This window comes from Besnoitia besnoiti, chromosome VI, assembly GCF_002563875.1.
Source record: "Besnoitia besnoiti strain Bb-Ger1 chromosome VI, whole genome shotgun sequence".
Taxonomy (NCBI): domain Eukaryota; phylum Apicomplexa; class Conoidasida; order Eucoccidiorida; family Sarcocystidae; genus Besnoitia; species Besnoitia besnoiti.
The window spans coordinates 1,766,881-1,783,223 of NC_042361.1; the positions used below are offsets into that span (position 1 = coordinate 1,766,881).

The 16,343-nt window shown below is 56.8% G+C and overlaps 2 protein-coding genes across 2 annotated transcripts; both read right to left on the minus strand.

Moving 5' to 3' along the window:
* Nucleotides 1-1,105: 1,105 nt before the first annotated feature.
* Nucleotides 1,106-9,297, minus strand: BESB_066600 (3'5'-cyclic nucleotide phosphodiesterase domain-containing protein; the record flags this gene model as incomplete). The annotated part of the gene is made up of 11 exons (XM_029365053.1): nt 1,106-1,418; nt 1,754-1,908; nt 2,510-2,668; nt 3,009-3,095; nt 3,514-3,777; nt 4,161-4,385; nt 4,702-6,039; nt 6,469-6,568; nt 6,848-6,952; nt 7,378-7,598; nt 8,695-9,297. The coding sequence occupies 11 exons, from the start codon at nt 9,295-9,297 to the stop codon at nt 1,106-1,108; spliced, it is 3,570 nt and encodes a 1,189-aa protein (XP_029218636.1).
* A 56-nt stretch (nt 9,298-9,353) lies between these two features.
* On the minus strand, nt 9,354-10,949 carry BESB_066610 (putative histone lysine methyltransferase, SET; the record flags this gene model as incomplete). The annotated part of the gene is made up of 1 exon (XM_029365054.1): nt 9,354-10,949. The coding sequence occupies one exon, from the start codon at nt 10,947-10,949 to the stop codon at nt 9,354-9,356; it is 1,596 nt and encodes a 531-aa protein (XP_029218637.1).
* Nucleotides 10,950-16,343: the final 5,394 nt, after the last annotated feature.

A 16,343-nucleotide genomic window follows, 5' to 3' on the forward strand; every position in this document is an offset into this window, starting at 1 on the left:
CTCCCCCCCCCCGCCCCCCACAGCAGCAGCACCCGAGTCGAAACGGGGTATTCGCTGGAGGACGCGAGGGGCGGTGGGAAGAGCCCACCAAGGCGGCGCGTCTGCCGCGCGGACGTTTCTCACAACTGAAGGTGTGCGGCGACAAGACACAACTTAGTCGTCAATGTTCACACAGCCTCTCCTCCAGGGCGGCAGAGACGCAACAAGAAAAACACTGGAGCGACGACCCACGAAGACTGCCAAGAGCGACGCCACAAGTTAGGGAAGCAAGAAGACGTGAAAAGAAAAAGAGACGGCGCGACCAGTATACTTGAAAAGAGAAATTCGAGGAGAGAACGACGTTTCTCGATCCTCTCTTACCCCCCCTGCCCCTCCAAGCAACCCCTCCCCCCCCCCCCCCCTCCCCTGGCCTCTCGCGAACCGCGGACGGACAGGGGAGGCGGGCAAACGAAAACATTCGAAGCAAGCGATTGAAAAACACGCGTGGAGCGCTGTTCACATTTCAGGCATGTGCGTCAAGCATCCAAGCAGACACGCGCGCAAACCGGAAGTCATCGGGGCGTCGTGGAAAACCGAATCAGACACAGATGGCGGCGACGAGGCTTACGGGTGTCACGGTAGGTTGCACGACCGGGCTGGATCAACAAAAATACACAAGATGAGTCACACATGCATCGCTTGCAATGAATGACGTTCTTTCACGTCTCCCGTCTCTCCCCCTTCCTCCCCCCCCCCCCACAAACCTCCCTGGAAATTGAACCAGACAACTCGAACTGCACATTCCGGGGACACACGCGCGGGGACGCGTGTGTGTGACAGGTAGGAACGAGGGCGCACTCCGCCCTTCTTTTCAGATACAAATGCTAGGCTTCAAACTGGTAGATAAATCTGCAGAGCGCTTCTGTGTAACTGTGTTGAAGGATGCGTGTGTGGAACGTGCGGACGCGGAGGCCGGCGCGCGTCAGCCGGCGAAACGCCCGCGCAAGAAGGCTTTGTTTCAGGCGTGCAAACCTCGCGTGTGTATATGCGTATGCGAATGAAGGAGCTGAGGGAGACTCAATCGCCTCGGCACCCGAATCCCGCGGCGAGAGGAGGCACTCCTCCCTCAGGTCGACGTTCCGTCCGACATGCGGTGCCCGCTCTGCTGGCTGCCCCGGCGCGTGCGGCTCAGCTGCGTGCGGCAGACGAGCGAGGTGAGATCCAGTGACGTGTAGGTCACTGCGGAGTAGCGGGCTGCGATCTCCGCCGCCTTGCTCCCCGGTCGCACACTGCCCGCGCCCGAGCCGTCAATCAGATGCAGAAGTGGAGGCTTCACGTCCGCCGCTACCGCCTGCCCCCACAGGGGAACCGGAGTCCCTGCCACCGACAGCGACTCCCAGTGCGACGTGTTCGTCTTCATCACCGCGATGCACTCCCGCCTGAACCCAGTACACACACAATCGCACGCGCGCACATGCAAGCTCTGCACTCCAAAACGAAAAAAAAGAGGAGTCCCGATTTTAGGCCTCCTTTGGCTGCAAGCTGCGATGCAACCCCACCCCGGCGCCACCCCAAGCGCCACGTGCGGATATACTTACACACACACGTACATACAACTACAAAATATATACACTTGTATACATATAATTACATACACATATACCTACATACGTGCGTACATACATATATTTATATACATATATATCAACCACAGTGTACACACATATCAACCAGAGTGTTCAAGGGCTCGAGGTGCGAGGAGAGCGCGTCTTACTCGATATTTCCACTGGAATCGACGGCGGAAATTTCCTCAAAGAGAGGCACGGCGACGAAGTTCATGAACCCGAGTTGCGATTTCGCAATCTCCGCGTGTTTCTCACGGTCGCACAGAGGCGACATGGGCAGGTGCCGCACCACTTCCTCTTCTCCCTGGAAAAGAATCGAAAGAGCGAAAACGCGCAAACACTCCTCCGACAGAATCCTGTGCATGCCGTCACAAATCGCTCATGGGCGCCCACTCATGCATATCTATATATATATATATATATATATATATATATATATATATATATATATGTAAACGTGTATGCGTTTTACGCGAAAGCCGACAGCTACAAAGAGAGGAACGCTGGAAGCGACATGGCGCTCGAGGACGGAGGACGTGATCTACGCACCGAATGCGCTACTGTAGGTGAATAAAGAGATATGCATGCATACGCATATATGCGTATGAAGAAAAATGAGACAGATTACGCAGTGCCACAGGAACACATTATCATATATAATATCTATGTATGTGGATTGATGAAAAGCGAAACCACTCCAAGGCGTTTTCTCAATCCCGCAGAAACTCGATTATTCAGCCGGCCAGACTAGAGGCCGGCGCCTCACGCACACATCTCCTGTTTGCCCAGCGACAGGCGTTTCACCGCCCCGCGGCGGATCAAGGATGCACGCAAGACAGCACAGGTTCAAGAAACGCGGGAAGGCCGAGAAAGAAGCCACAGATGACCTCCAAAAGTTCGCCTACCTGGTCGTAGAACTCCACCGAGAGGCGCTGGCACCACTGGAAGTGCTGCGCCCAGGCCACTCCGCAGTGCGCGAGGTCGGCGCATTTCATAATCATCTTCACCACGAACCAAAAGTCCTCGTCTGCGCTCATGTCGAAATCCAACGCGTTCCGACGCACCTGAAGGCATCCTCCCCCACGCACGCGCAGACATACATATACTTATATATATTTGCATCTGTGTGTACACATACAATAATCGTTATATATATGTATATATACGTATTATACGCGTACACATACATACACATGTATACAGGAGTAATTGTGTGTATGCATTATTCGAGAACTGGACGCTTCCGAGTAGATCCTCACACGGAAGAACACGTATATATCATATGTATCCTATATATCATATATATATCATATATATGTATAATAAATACAAAGAGACCATGTCAGGGCTTAGGTACGCGTGTAACCTCTGGGGAGTGACATGTGGAGCGTTGAAGCGGCCTACGCGGAAGCGCGAGACAGTCTCGAAGTGATTCTTCATATCCGTCGCGAGAATCAAGTCGATGATCAACGAGCGCACCACGTGGTATTCCTGAACAAAACACAAGCGAACCACACGAAAAAAAACGGTCGCCCTGTCATTCGCCTACATCCCTACATGCAATACGAACGTGCGTATTTCCACTAAATTCTGAGGTCGGCAGAGTGAGCGAGAGCGCGTTGTCGAGAGCCTGAGGAGGCTCCACTTATCTGCATTCCACTCATTGGATCGAATAGATATCACAGAAAGCCATAAATTCACAAGCTCAACTGACATCTGACCGCGAAACCGAACCGCGAAAACGAATATAGAATCATCCAAGAAACCGTTTTTCCTGCAGACTGAGAAGCTCGTAAACACGTGGCGGCACACTATTCTGCGTGGCGAGCGGACGGCTCTACCAGCACAGCTGCCCGCGCGCACGCGATTGCCCTGAACTTTGTGACCCGCGAGAGATGTCCTTTTTTACCTTGGTTCTGAGAGAGAGGAAGATGTCGCAGTCGGGGAGTTCGAGCGTCTTGAAGGTGAGGCAGGAGTGATAGTTTTCCAGCACGCTCTTGTCGTTGTAGAGAATCGCCACGGGATCTAAGGCGTTGATGAAGAGCGCGTTGTTCCTTCCGGGGTGACCGATGTCGTGACAGAGGCCAGCGACGACGACTAGCGCGAGATCGCGGCAGTCCATCGACTCGGTCAAGTCGAGCAACTCCAGCAACGCCACCATCTTCTGCGCCACCTGGAAACCCGAAAACCACACAAAAACTGCGCTCTTGAGAAGACAGCACATATCTTCGCGATATACATCCCAACATACGCATCAAAATATATGAATCTCTCTACATACATGTATGTGTGTATGTATTTAGTGGAGGTGGCTGAGTTTGTGTGTAAGGGTTTCGTGTGCCGAGCAGCACCACAAGGCAGGTGGAACAAACGCAGGGCAGAGTTCGATCCTTGTCGTTTACCGTGAATAATATATTTTAATAATTGGGTAAAATAAAGATCGCTTTTTTAAGAATTATTATGGTTAAAATCTAAATCATATATGTGTGCGTGTGTGACATTCTTTCCAATCGGCAGTGGGTTCGGACACGCGCGCGGCGTGTATCGGGCACTGACCATCAGGCCGTGGACGCAGTTGTGGTATGGCACGGGGTTGTATTGGATCTCCACAGCCGTCAGGAATCTCAGCAGCACGTCCCCGCCCGGAAGGCGCAGATCGTCGCATGCGCGGTGCAGCAGCGCGTAGCCGACGTCGACAAGCGGAGAGGGAGACGTCTGCGCGTGGCGGAGGCAATCGAAGCTCCACTGGCGAACAGCTGCTTCGTTGACAGCAAAGCCGCTCTGAAAAACAAGCAGAGAGAGACACACACAACCGAAACGACGCATGCAGGGGGAACGGAGGATGGCAATAAGCGTGAAGCAACGATTGCCACGGGCGCGGGAGCACCCACGAAGCCGCGGCGGTGCCTCGACGGCAGATATCGTTTGTTCCACGCGTCAGCAGGCATCAGACGTCTCAGAAAGGCGCTGGCAACGCAACAGGTCAGTACAAAGCAGCCAGTCGCCCCTCGCATCCGTACAGGGCTTAGGGTCTAGGTGCTTGGCAAGGGACGAGCAAGGCAGCGACGCAAGCAAAAAACGTTGCGGGCAGACTTACCACTGAAAGCTGTGTGGAGCGCGGCGAGGCGTTGAGGATTTTGACGATGGCCTCGTAGCGAATGCGCGCCTGGAGATCCGCGAGGGACTGTGGCGTGAGCGGCTGATTGGTGAGGCCCGAGTCCACCTTCCGGTCGCGTTTGCCTTCTTGCCGGGGGCACCGGTCGGTCGTCTCGCCCTCCTCGTTCCACGACGCAGGACGTTTGCTGTGGTGCACGAAGCCTGTGGAGCCGCCACGGCCCCGACCAGCCGTCGCGGCGGCGCTGGCCTTCAGGCCGTTTTCTTCGAGGGCATGTGTCGAATCCGCGCCCGCCGCCGTCCCCCCGGTCTGCCTTTTACGCGCGCCGCGGACGACGTCGGCGTCTCCTCTGTCCCCCGTTCGTCCGTCGCCTCGCGTCTCCCAGGCTCGCGCGTGCGGGCGCGAGAGGCCCGCGGACCCCACATGTGGGCTCGTCTCTCTGCCGTCGCGGTCGAGGTGTCCCTCTTCGCGGCCCCCGCCCCTGGAGCGCCCCTCCTCGAGGCGCGCGAGTGCGGTGTCGGCGGCGGAGCCGGGCAGCGGCGGGGAAGCTGCATGCGCCCCGAGCACCGGCGAGCGGTCTGAGCCGGAGCTGGGCGAGAGCAGGTCGCTGCTGCGCCGCGGGGGAAGTCCTCCGGCGCCTCCGCCCACGGCGCCGCCGAGAGGCACGAGGACGGGGCCCTTGCCGCCGTCAGACGCGCCGCCGGGACTGTGTGCGCCCGGGGCCTGCGGGTGCACGAAGACCCCTTCGACGATGCCGCCCGACCAGGAGGCGTTGTAGCAGTTCCAGCTCGCGGAGGGCGAGTAGCTGCTGCCCGCCCAGCCCGTGAGGGAGCGCGTCGCCGAGCCGACGGGGTGGCTGTCTGAGTGCGCGTCGTCGAAGTCAAGCAAGGCGGAGTTGCCGTTGCCGCCACCGCCGCTGTGGCGCTCGCCGCTGACGACCCCCGGCGCAGTCCAGCAGAGGTCATCCACGCCGCGCGTGTAGGCCGCCGTGGTGACCCGCGTCCAGTCTGCAGGCGACGTGTTGTGGTTGTTCAGAAACGCCTGGATGATGTCGCGGTGCGCGTCCGAGTCAAGGTCGCCAAACTGCACGGTGTACAGATTCGACGTGTTGGTGAGAATCGACAGACATTTGCTCAGCGTCTGATTGCACTCCGCCAACAAACTCCGGTGCTCAGAACCCACTTCGCTCTCCACTGTGTGACAGCTGTCCATGCACTGCTTCACCATGTGCACAAGCTGCTCAACCGCCGTCGAGACCTTCATGTTCTCCTTCTGCCGCTTCAGATCCGACTCCAGCCGGTCCACGCGCTTCCGCGTCGCCTGCGCGCACAGAGACAACGCGTGCGCATGCGCAGACGCAGAATGCGACAAGGAAAAACGCAACAAACGAGAAGACGACACACAGAGACTTCCACGCCGCAGGCGCAGCAAGCGAAGAGCCCGTTCCCAAGGGAATCGTGACGCCGCCCACGGCCGCAGGCGCCCCGCGCCCGCCACGCGAACTCGGGGTGGAGAGAGAGAGCGACGATGAGAAAGAATAAGAAAAAACTAGCGTCGCGCAGTGCACTTGCGCTCTCACGCAGGTCCACACGGAAACATTTGACGCGAGCGATGAAGAGCGGAGAGAAGAGCAAAAGCGACGGAAAGGGTACGGACGACATGCTGCGGTTACCAATTCGCGGGGTCGCGATGAGATACGAGCAGGCGACCGTATTGACAAAGCGAAGGCGCGGGAGAAGGGCTTCTTACCAGCCAGTTGTAGAACGTCTGCCTTTGCTGAAGCTCCGTTGCGTGTCGACCGATGAAGAGAAACACTGTCAGCATCAGATACGTCGCCACTCGAAGGATTCTGAGCGTAAAAAATGTAAACATTTCGGCTGAGGTATCGGGCACGAATTATCTATGAACTCGCTCGCTAAAATATGTATATGCATGCATATACAAGTACAAACATACTTATATCTGCATACATGCATGCATACATACATGCATACGAGCATATATATATATATATATATATATATATATATATATATATATATATACGAGCATTTTGCGACGGCGAGCGCAATAGTTGGTGCTCCTGGTCGCGTCTCACTGTTCAGCGAGTCTGCTGTGCATTCCTTACACAAACGGGACGGGGACGAAGTCCGGGTTGAGAGCTCCGCGGATGATAATCGACGCCGCACTGAAGCCGAAGAACATCACGTGCACCTGCCACGTGCGTCTACTCCTGCGCACGGCAAAGCTCGACTGCACAACATCGGTGAGATCTGCAAAGCGGAAAATCCCGCAACGCGGAGACTGTAGGCGAAAAGGAAAAGAAAAAACCCTGCATGCACATACCGAGTTATATAGTTCTACGCAGGCACAGAGTGGCATATATATATATATACGCACAGATAGGTAGTGACATATATACACAGTGACATATATACACACATAGAGCGGCATATATGTATATATAAATATACGCACATATAGATAGTGACATACATATAGATATACAGTGACATATATACACACATACAGTGACATATATATACATATATATGCGTCGCTGTATGCATCCACGTGATACAAAGGGGCCAGCAGATTTGCATGCATGCGTAGCGTGAAAGGTGGGGAGGCGCACATTCCGTGGCGAGTTTTACATACCGTGACGGGTAGACGACGTCAAGCTGCACGATGAGCAGCAGCCCGTAGAGGTACGCGACGGCGCTGGAAGCCTCCAGGGAAGTAGACCAGGCCGATGTTTTTTCGAGGCTCACGTAGCCCGCATGCGTGGCGGTAGTGCTCGACGAAATCACATCCTGGACATAGCTGTGCTCCAAGATGTACGACGCAATCGTGTTCCAAATCCCCCACATGGTCACCACCTGAACAAAAAACAACACATTTATCACCATCCATGCGCAACCCCAGAGCGCCCACTCACAAATATATACATATACATATCTACAAAAATATACATGTATATGTCTCAATATGAACATGCATGCATATACATCCCACATATACACTAGATAGATACATAGATAGATAGATAGATAGATATAGATAGATAGATATAGATATAGATAGATATAGATAGATATAGATATAGATATATAGATATATAGATATATAGATATATAGATATATAGATATATAGATATATAGATATATAGATATATAGATATAGATATATAGATATAGATATATAGATATAGATATATAGATATAGATATATAGATATAGATATATAGATATAGATATATAGATATAGATATATAGATATAGATATATAGATATAGATATATAGATATAGATATATAGATATAGATATATAGATATAGATATATAGATAGATATAGATAGATATAGATAGATATAGATAGATATAGATAGATATAGATAGATATACATAGATATAGATAGATATAGATAGATATAGATAGATATAGATAGATATAGATAGATATAGATAGATATAGATAGATATAGATAGATAGATAGATAGATAGATAGATAGATAGATAGATAGATAGATAGATAGATAGATAGATAGATAGATAGATAGATAGATAGATATAGATTGATTGATTGAAAGATATAGATAGATAGTTAGATTGATTGATTGACAGATAGATATAGATAGATAGATACGTGTTGTCAGACAGCATATACGTCCATAAATGTATACATACATATATATAAATACATAAATATATGTCCGTATATAATATATAGACACAGGTTTGTGTTGGAACAGAGCTAGCTAACACGTGTGCGCGAGGACAAACTCCAGCGCACAGGCAAGTGTGCAGAAGCCTTCGCGGATGCCCAGAGACGGAGAGGCCGGCCCTTTGGAGCCCCAGGGTCGGCACCGTCCCTCCAGAGGGCCCCCCGAGGCAGACCCACAGACGGCAAGCGGAGAGACGGGGGGAGATGCGCAGCTGCGTGGAAGCATAGGTCGCGCGCGGCGAGGCTTACTAGGAAGGTTCCGGCATCGGCAATGAGCTCGGCGTGTCGAGCGAGGCGCCTGAAGTTTTTCGTCGTGACGAAGATCACTGAGACGATGACTGTGACACTCATGTCAATGTGGAAGAGGATGCCGAGCGGTTCGTGGTGGTTGAACGCGTCTTGGAGGTTGAAGGACCAAGCCATCAGCGGCCACATCATGCTGGTGACTACGAGGGTGAGGATTCCCATGAGAATGAGCCGCGTGGTCATCCAGCGGTTGATGTTGGCCGCGAACAAGTCCTCGAGTTCTTTGTCGACGAACTTGAGAGGAAACCGCCGCAGAATTACGTCTGTCGAGCCCGAGCGACTCAAGTTGGTGTGCGGCGACGCGCCGCTCGCCTCGCGGCCTCGGTCGCGCTCGCTGCCGTGACCGCTGATCGTCGCCTCCCCGCCGCCGCCAGCCCCCTGGCCCCGACCCCCCTGCCCCCCGGTGGACATGTGGCACCCGCCGCCTGCGCCGCCCGCAGAGCCCGACAGGCGCCCGCCGCGAGACTCGCCGCCCTCGCCGCGGGCGTCGCCCGACACCGAGCGCATGGAGCCTTCGTGGCGGACGCTGCTCAGGTCTTCCTTCATCCGGAAGACGAGATCGTGCTCTGCGAAGTTCTGGAACGCGCGGAAAATGTTACGTTTCACGTCGTTGCAGCGCGCCTGGCACTTCCCCAGCGTCGCCCCGAGGCCGCCGCCCGCGCCGCCGTTGTGCGTCCGCCCCCGCCTGGTCTCGCAGGCCCCGCCCCCCCTCCCGCTGATACTGCCGTTCCGCGGAAATGCGCCCAAGACCCTCCGGCCGCCGCCCGCAGGGACGACACGACTCCCGCGACTCCCGCGACTCCGCCGATCGCCACCGACCACCGAGGGGTCTCGCCCCAGGAGCGAGGACGCGGTGCTGCTGCGCTGCTCGGACGTCGACAGGCGCCCGCCGCTGCCCCCGCCCCCGCCCCCGCCGCCGCCCCTCTCGCTGGCTCTGTGCGACAGACTCGTCCACGAGCCGCCGCCGGCGCCCTTGTCGCCGCGCCAGCGCCGCCCACCCGAGTCGCGCCGGCGGCTGCGGCGCTCGTCGCGGGCGGTCGACGCAGAGAAGGGCCCTGCGCCCGAGCCGCCTGCGCGCCCGCCCGAGCCGGCCTGAGCCACAGCGGGCGACGTGGCACAGCGCGAATGGCGCCGCCAGAAGACCGAGGAGGAAGGCGCCTCCGCCGGGGCGCCGCCGCGGTCGGTGTGCCCGTCGACGTCGTCGTCGGGGAGCCGTGGGAGCTGCCGCACTCGCTTAGGTTCGCGAAGGAGACGGTTTTAACCCGCGCAAACTGCCACTTCGCCTGCGAACCGCCGCCAGGGGCGGGCGGCTGAGAGACGCTGGTCGCCGGGTCTGTCTCACCCGCGGAGGACGGCCGGGCTGGAGCCCCTGGAGGCGCCGACGCCGAGGATGGCGGCGGGGACTGCGACAGCAAGGCGTTCTCGTCTCGGCTGCGGAGCAACGCAGCGGAATTGCCGTCGAAGACAGGAGCGCCATGAACGGCACACTCCTGGAAGTGCGCAGCACGCGCGGACAGTCCGCCCGTGTGGAGAACAAACGAAACAGAGGACGAAGACAAAGGGAAAGAATGAAATCGAGGAGAGGCAGAGGCAGAGGCAGAGGAGGCGGACGAAGAGCGGGACGATGCAGTACAAGGCTCAGAGTCTTGGGCAGGCGGCTCAGCGGGGCAGTCCGACGCAGACGAAGCAAGACACGTGCCGGAAGCAGCGAAGCCCGAAGACGAGCCGACAGCAGAAGCGGAAGAAAACGAGCTGGAAGACAACGCAGGGGAGCGCGGTGCATGCGCGGGCGCGTCACACCCGCATGGGCACCGCTGAGATGAGGCTGGACACGAAGTCCACACGCTAGAGGTGAGGGGAGCAGGAGGGAGACCGTGAGATCGCTGGACGCGCCTGCCGAACCCCGCCCCATGCCCAACCTCCAACCCTACCACCCCTTTAGAGCTCGCCATAGTCTCTCCACGGACGCTAGCCTCCGTCCTGCGCTCCGGTCTACGCTCACGCATCCCGCTCCGGCTCTCGCTTTCTACGCTTGTTTCTCCGCCTCTTGCACCACCGTCTCGGGGCTTCAAGGCGTCTCCCCGAGCCTGCGCGCGCGCAGCCTGATTCCCTGCGACTGCACATGGCGCGCCTAGGCACGCCGGCGCTCCAGGGGACGCGGTGGTCCCTCCGCGGCGTTTCTCGATCTCTCTCAGCATCTCGCGGTCACCTCTCTTCGCTGGACGTCTGTCCGCCGCGTCTCAGAGAGTGGGAAGTCGGACTCGAGAGATCCTCGCTCGCCAGTTGTCGCTATCGGTGGCAGGCGTCCAGCGCGCAGCAGCTGCAGCGCTTCCCTGTCTCCTTCCTCCGCGTCGTCCCTCGCTCGTGCGCAGAGTCGCTGGCTGGTCAGTTTCCCTTTCTCTGGTTCGCGACCGCCTGCAAAAACCGGCGGCGTCGCGGGCTCTGTGCGAGACGAAGCGGCAAAGGCGGTGAAGTCAGGACACGCCCCGCCTGTCACATCACTGGCGGCGAGTCGCGGAGTCAGACAAAGGCGAAGAAAACGGCGAGATGTCTCCTCAGAGGCACCTGTCAATCGACGCGCGGCGGGCGCCTCCCAGTGGGAGCCCCTGCACGCGAGAGCGCATGCGAAGCAAGATCCGGCGCCACGCACTGAGCGAGACTCAGACCGAGCAAAGGACAGCGCGGGGCGAGGCACGCGGGCCGCCCAGAGTGCATTCCTGCTTGCCACCGATCCACGAAGCGTGTGCAGACGGCAGAGACGACAAATAGAAGAGAGCCCCGCGGACTAGATGCCAGACGACGATCCCGTCGCCCGCCGAAGTGTCAAAAAACTCAGCGCCAGTGCCAGTGAGCACCAGTCGCTCGCGTCCCGCGCGCACCACGGAGCGCAGAAGAATCGAAAGAGAGAGAAAGCCAAGAAGCAGCAAAAAATCAGGTCCTACGCGCCTCAAGAGACGGCGAAGTCCAAGTGAAAGCCAAGAGAGGGAAGTGAAGAGGAAATGAAGAGGAAACGAAGAAGACGGGGGGAGGCCGGGAACGAAGACTCGGTCTAGAGTAGCCGAAGCCTCACAGGGCACAGACCACACCACCTGCTGAGAGACAAGAAAAAACGTGAAGGGAAAGTCGTCCGCGCATCTGTGCGCGGGAAAGAGAAATCAGACGGGCACAGCGAGGAGGAAACGTGACAGAAAACCGCCAAACGAGTGGGGCCACGGGAGACCTAAATGCCAAGTCGCGTCTTCCACGGACGCCGAGGGCGTCCGCCATGAGGGAGATACAAGAAACAGACTGTCTGCGTTGCGCCCGACCCCCGCGAACAATCCTCCATCTTCAGCGCAGCGTCCGCACGAAGCGAGACGAGACGAAACACCACATGCCACACGGCTCGCTCCGCCGCTCTCTCGCCCGCCGAGTCGCCCCTCGCAAGCGAAGGGCTCCCGATCGAAAAAGACGATAGAGAAAAGGCGTCTGCGCAAGAAACAGACGATAGAACAAGGTGCCTGTGGCACAGCCGCCCGTAGTCGTCGAGGCCCGTGTCGCGCGTCCTTCGCAGGGTATGCATGCCCCTGCCTCGCTGGGCGCCCAGAAAGAGTCGAGAGAAATAGGACTCCGCAGGCAGAAGAAGATCGCCAGAGGAAAGGACGCAGGGCGCCCTGCAGAGAGCGAGAAAGGGCGGAGGACGAAGGCACGTTCAGCGGAGGAAGGGCGGTAAGGCGGAACCCGGGCTTCCTCGTACAGAACGTGAGGAAAAGGGCACAGGTGGAGAGGCGGGCGGAAGAAAGAGGCGCCGCGGCAGCCGCGTGCCTTCTCTCGGGAGGGAATTCCAAGAAAGACGACGAAAGAGAGGCAGAGAGGAGGGCAGCAGCTGAGCGGCGGGGCGAACGGCCGAGCTCAGACCGACTGCGGGCAGGCGAGTTGCCGCGGAAAGACGTTGCAATCGCGGAAACGACGTAGAGAGGAAGAAGTGCGAGTGAGCGCTAAAATACGAGGAAACACGCGCGAACAAAACAAAAGAGCCGAGCGTCTCCCGGCACAGCGCCGCGCCTGGAACGAGCCCAGCGCTGAGCGACAGGAAGGGCAACGGAGCGCGCAAAAGAGAGAAAAAGACGGTCAAACAGCCAACATATAGAGCACACGCTAGCAAACGGATGCGGAGAGAGAGGATCGGCAGGAAGGAGACCGCCGACGCACTCAGCTCAATCTCTGGTCCCTGGCTGTGTTTCACGGTAAAAAAGGTCCCTCCAGACAGATGGCGCGAAGCACGGGAGGCCGGCCTAAGCGGGGAGAGGACAGCGACAAAACAGCAAATTCAAGGTCAGTTTCCTGTCAAACTGGATTTCGGGCGGCTGCAAATGAGAAATGTGAGTTGACGGCAGCGGTAAATTTCGCATTCCCTCTGTATGAGGTTCGCTTCGCGCGCGAGTCATCTCGAAAAACAGAGAGAAGGGCTCGGTCCGCACCAGGCTGAACGTACGCATATCGCTACGAGCCTCGCTGCGGGCTAGCAGGTATATATGTATTCGTGTTCATGCATATGAAAAGAGATTTTTCGCGGAGGATTGTAGGTTGACACATACTTCGGGATGAAGAAGACAACCCCCTGTTTTCGCGCGCTCGTGATTCTGCGTACATGTTGAACCTGCAGTGAAATGTGCCCGCGGCCATAAAACGAACTTCTGCGTTTTTTCGGAGCGGAACCCAAGGGCTTGGAGACGGCGAAGCAACGACGAAGCGGGGGCTCGAAAAAACGGAAAAAGCCGGCGGAAAGAAAGATGTGAGGTTCAAAGAGATCGACGGCTTGGCGCCGCGCGCCACCTGTATTACACGGGCCGGAAGAGAAGACTTCGAGGCCTTTCGGGAGAAGCGGAATGGGAGAAGACGGGAGAAACACGAGCGACAAAAAAGCACAAAAATCTTTCGAGGCGCGCCCGCATGCCTGGGCTTCCAGCTTTTGCGACGGAAACTAAAAAATTCGGGCCTAGAGAGCGAGAGAGCGGCGTGCGAGGCCAGCGCGCGTACCGAGAGTCTTCTGCAGTAGCAGCTCCGCGTTGCCGCATCACTCCCTTTACATCCCTATCTACGATGAGGTCTAGCTATGCCTTCTTTCCACAGCCTTGCTGCTCGACTCAGCGATGCCTTCGCAGGGAGCGGCAAAAATCGAAAAAATCCCCGAAAAACGCGGAAAAACGCGAGCTCTCCAGACGCATCTATTCGAGTCCCTGCAATGTCCCGTCAGGAAAAAAACGTGTAGCCGTTTACGCCCAACAACGGCGCTATACACGCTGTGCTACGCTAGACTCGACAGAGTGCGCTGGAGCGGCGTGAGGCCCTAGTAAACGGATCTCACGAGATACATTCGCCTCCCCACTCTGTCCGCCCCCATTTTCCGCGCAGCTTGACGCCCTCGACTTTGTTGTCTTCGCCGCTCGATTTCCGCAAGTAATTCGCCTTTTATCGCAAGCTGAACTTTTAACTCGTGGCCTCGGAGCGGAGCGCGCGAACTCAGCCCCCTCTCTCCTCTGGCGGCTCGCCGGCCTATACACGCAGCGCAAACAGCGACGCGGCCGTTTTTCTTCGGCACGCGAAAGGGATGGTTTTCACTCCCTGGAGCAGCTACTTCCATCCCCCGAGAACGATATGTGCCTTTCTATCCCGGAGAGGTAGCTATTTAGTCAACGGTTCCGCGGAGCCGTATGTATGCAGCGGCCAGAAGAGCGGGCCTGTCCACAGGTGTCTCGGCTACATGTCTCTCCCGTCGCTTGTATTAGGTAGATATAGACATACCCCAGCCTTGCAGATCTGGGAGGTGAATCAGCGTATCGACGCCCTGCGACCGGCTGTGGAGTCACCTCGTCGGGGTTGAAAAGCGGCGCGGCGAAGGGTTCGCCTCCCGCGTCGCGGAGCCTAGCTGTGCAGTTTGCATTCGCCTATTTTCTAACATCACTCTTTTCCCACGTGAATACGTATATATATGATGATATAAATGTCTTCCGATGGAGCGGAGTGTAACACAAGAGTTCGTCGCATTTCCCGAGATCGCGCAGTCTCTTTGCCTCGTGCCCTTTCACCGGGGGGCTGTAGGGAGCGAGAAACTCGAGGGGAAGAGGGTTGGAGGATTTGACTTGCGAATAAAGAGCTGTGTCTACCGAACGCAGAGCAGCATATCAGGCGAGAAAAAATACCTCATAAAGCTGGCTGGCTGCCCTCGGGGGAGCCTCCCCACGCCATCGTACAACTCAGTGTGCCGTGAGGCACCCAACCCACGCGCTCGTGGGAGCCTCTTGCGCGTTGAAACCGGATGACGGAAGGCGTCGTTCCAGTGAGGAGGCATCCTTAGCTTACGCTGTAGCCTGTAGAGCGTATGGAAAAAATCGGGGTTGCTCGTTGAGTGTCTATGCTGCCAGAAACTCTAGTGTTACCCTAAACGCGCTGCAGTCGCGCCGGGCGCTTTCCCCTGTGCAGCACTGCGTTGCTCTTCCTCAGCGGATGCGTTATGTGCCTCTGGCGCTCGTTGTCCTGTCTTGAAGCCTACCGAAATGCACCGCTCTAAGGATGACACGGACATCTCGCGGCTGAGTAAGGGCCTCCCAGCCGTGTGCCCGTGTGGCGCGAGTGAGCGCCGAGACAACGACGTCGCAGTCCACGGCGCGTCTAGAGACTGCTTCGCGTTGTCACGTGCTGAGAGGATAAGGGTTGTCAGTGCTGTCGAGGCTGCTCCCCTCACGGGCCTCGTGCCTGGCGTAGCATGCGGAGATGACGACAGGGTTTACCGTTACACGACCCAGGTGTCTGTCTCAATGAAGGCCCAGCGTCGAACACAAGCGGACCTCACATTCTGCGCGGAGGAGGGAGCCTCTGTTGAAGTAAACTCGACGGTGTAGTGCTCAACTGCTCTGCTATGGGTAACGTTTCCATCCGGTAAGTGAAAGAAACGAACTCACCACTGCCGAGCCGCTACCGCAGATAGCCAGGGTGGACGAGAAAGGAGACAGAGTGAAGGCGAGACGGCAACGAACGAACAGACTGAGTAATTGCGCGGTCAGTCGAGTGTGGGAACCATTCTTCGCCTCAATGCAAGCTGTGGTGCTTGCAGAGAGCTACGGAAGAAGGGAAAGAGGCGAGATGGCGCACCTGTGACGGCAGGCACGTGTGCCGCAGATGAAAGGGTTGTGCTTTACGCGAGGACTCCGTCGCTAAGAGCAGTGAGTGACTTTGTTGTTTGGGAGGAACCGTTTCTCGCCAGACAATCAGGGGATCGCGCGGCGCACACTAGGGCGAGGCGCGGCGTCATGCGTCAAATCGATCGCATGAAGAGGCAGCGAATCTAACGACAAGCGCTCCAAAGTCGTGGAGGACATGTACAGGAGACACCGTCCTGGAGCCCCAGATACCAGTTTGACTCGGGAGAGACACGCCTTTCTACGGCCAGAAACAAACCAGATGCAGTGGCTATATGCTGTGCCGAGAGACTTATGACGCCGCGCAACCAGGAGGGAAGACGGGTGCTGCTAGCGGTGTGATGCTGATACTCGTCAGGCTGCAGGCGCCTCTCCCCCCCTTGATCCCTGGTATTTTAGACAGTCTCGCAACAC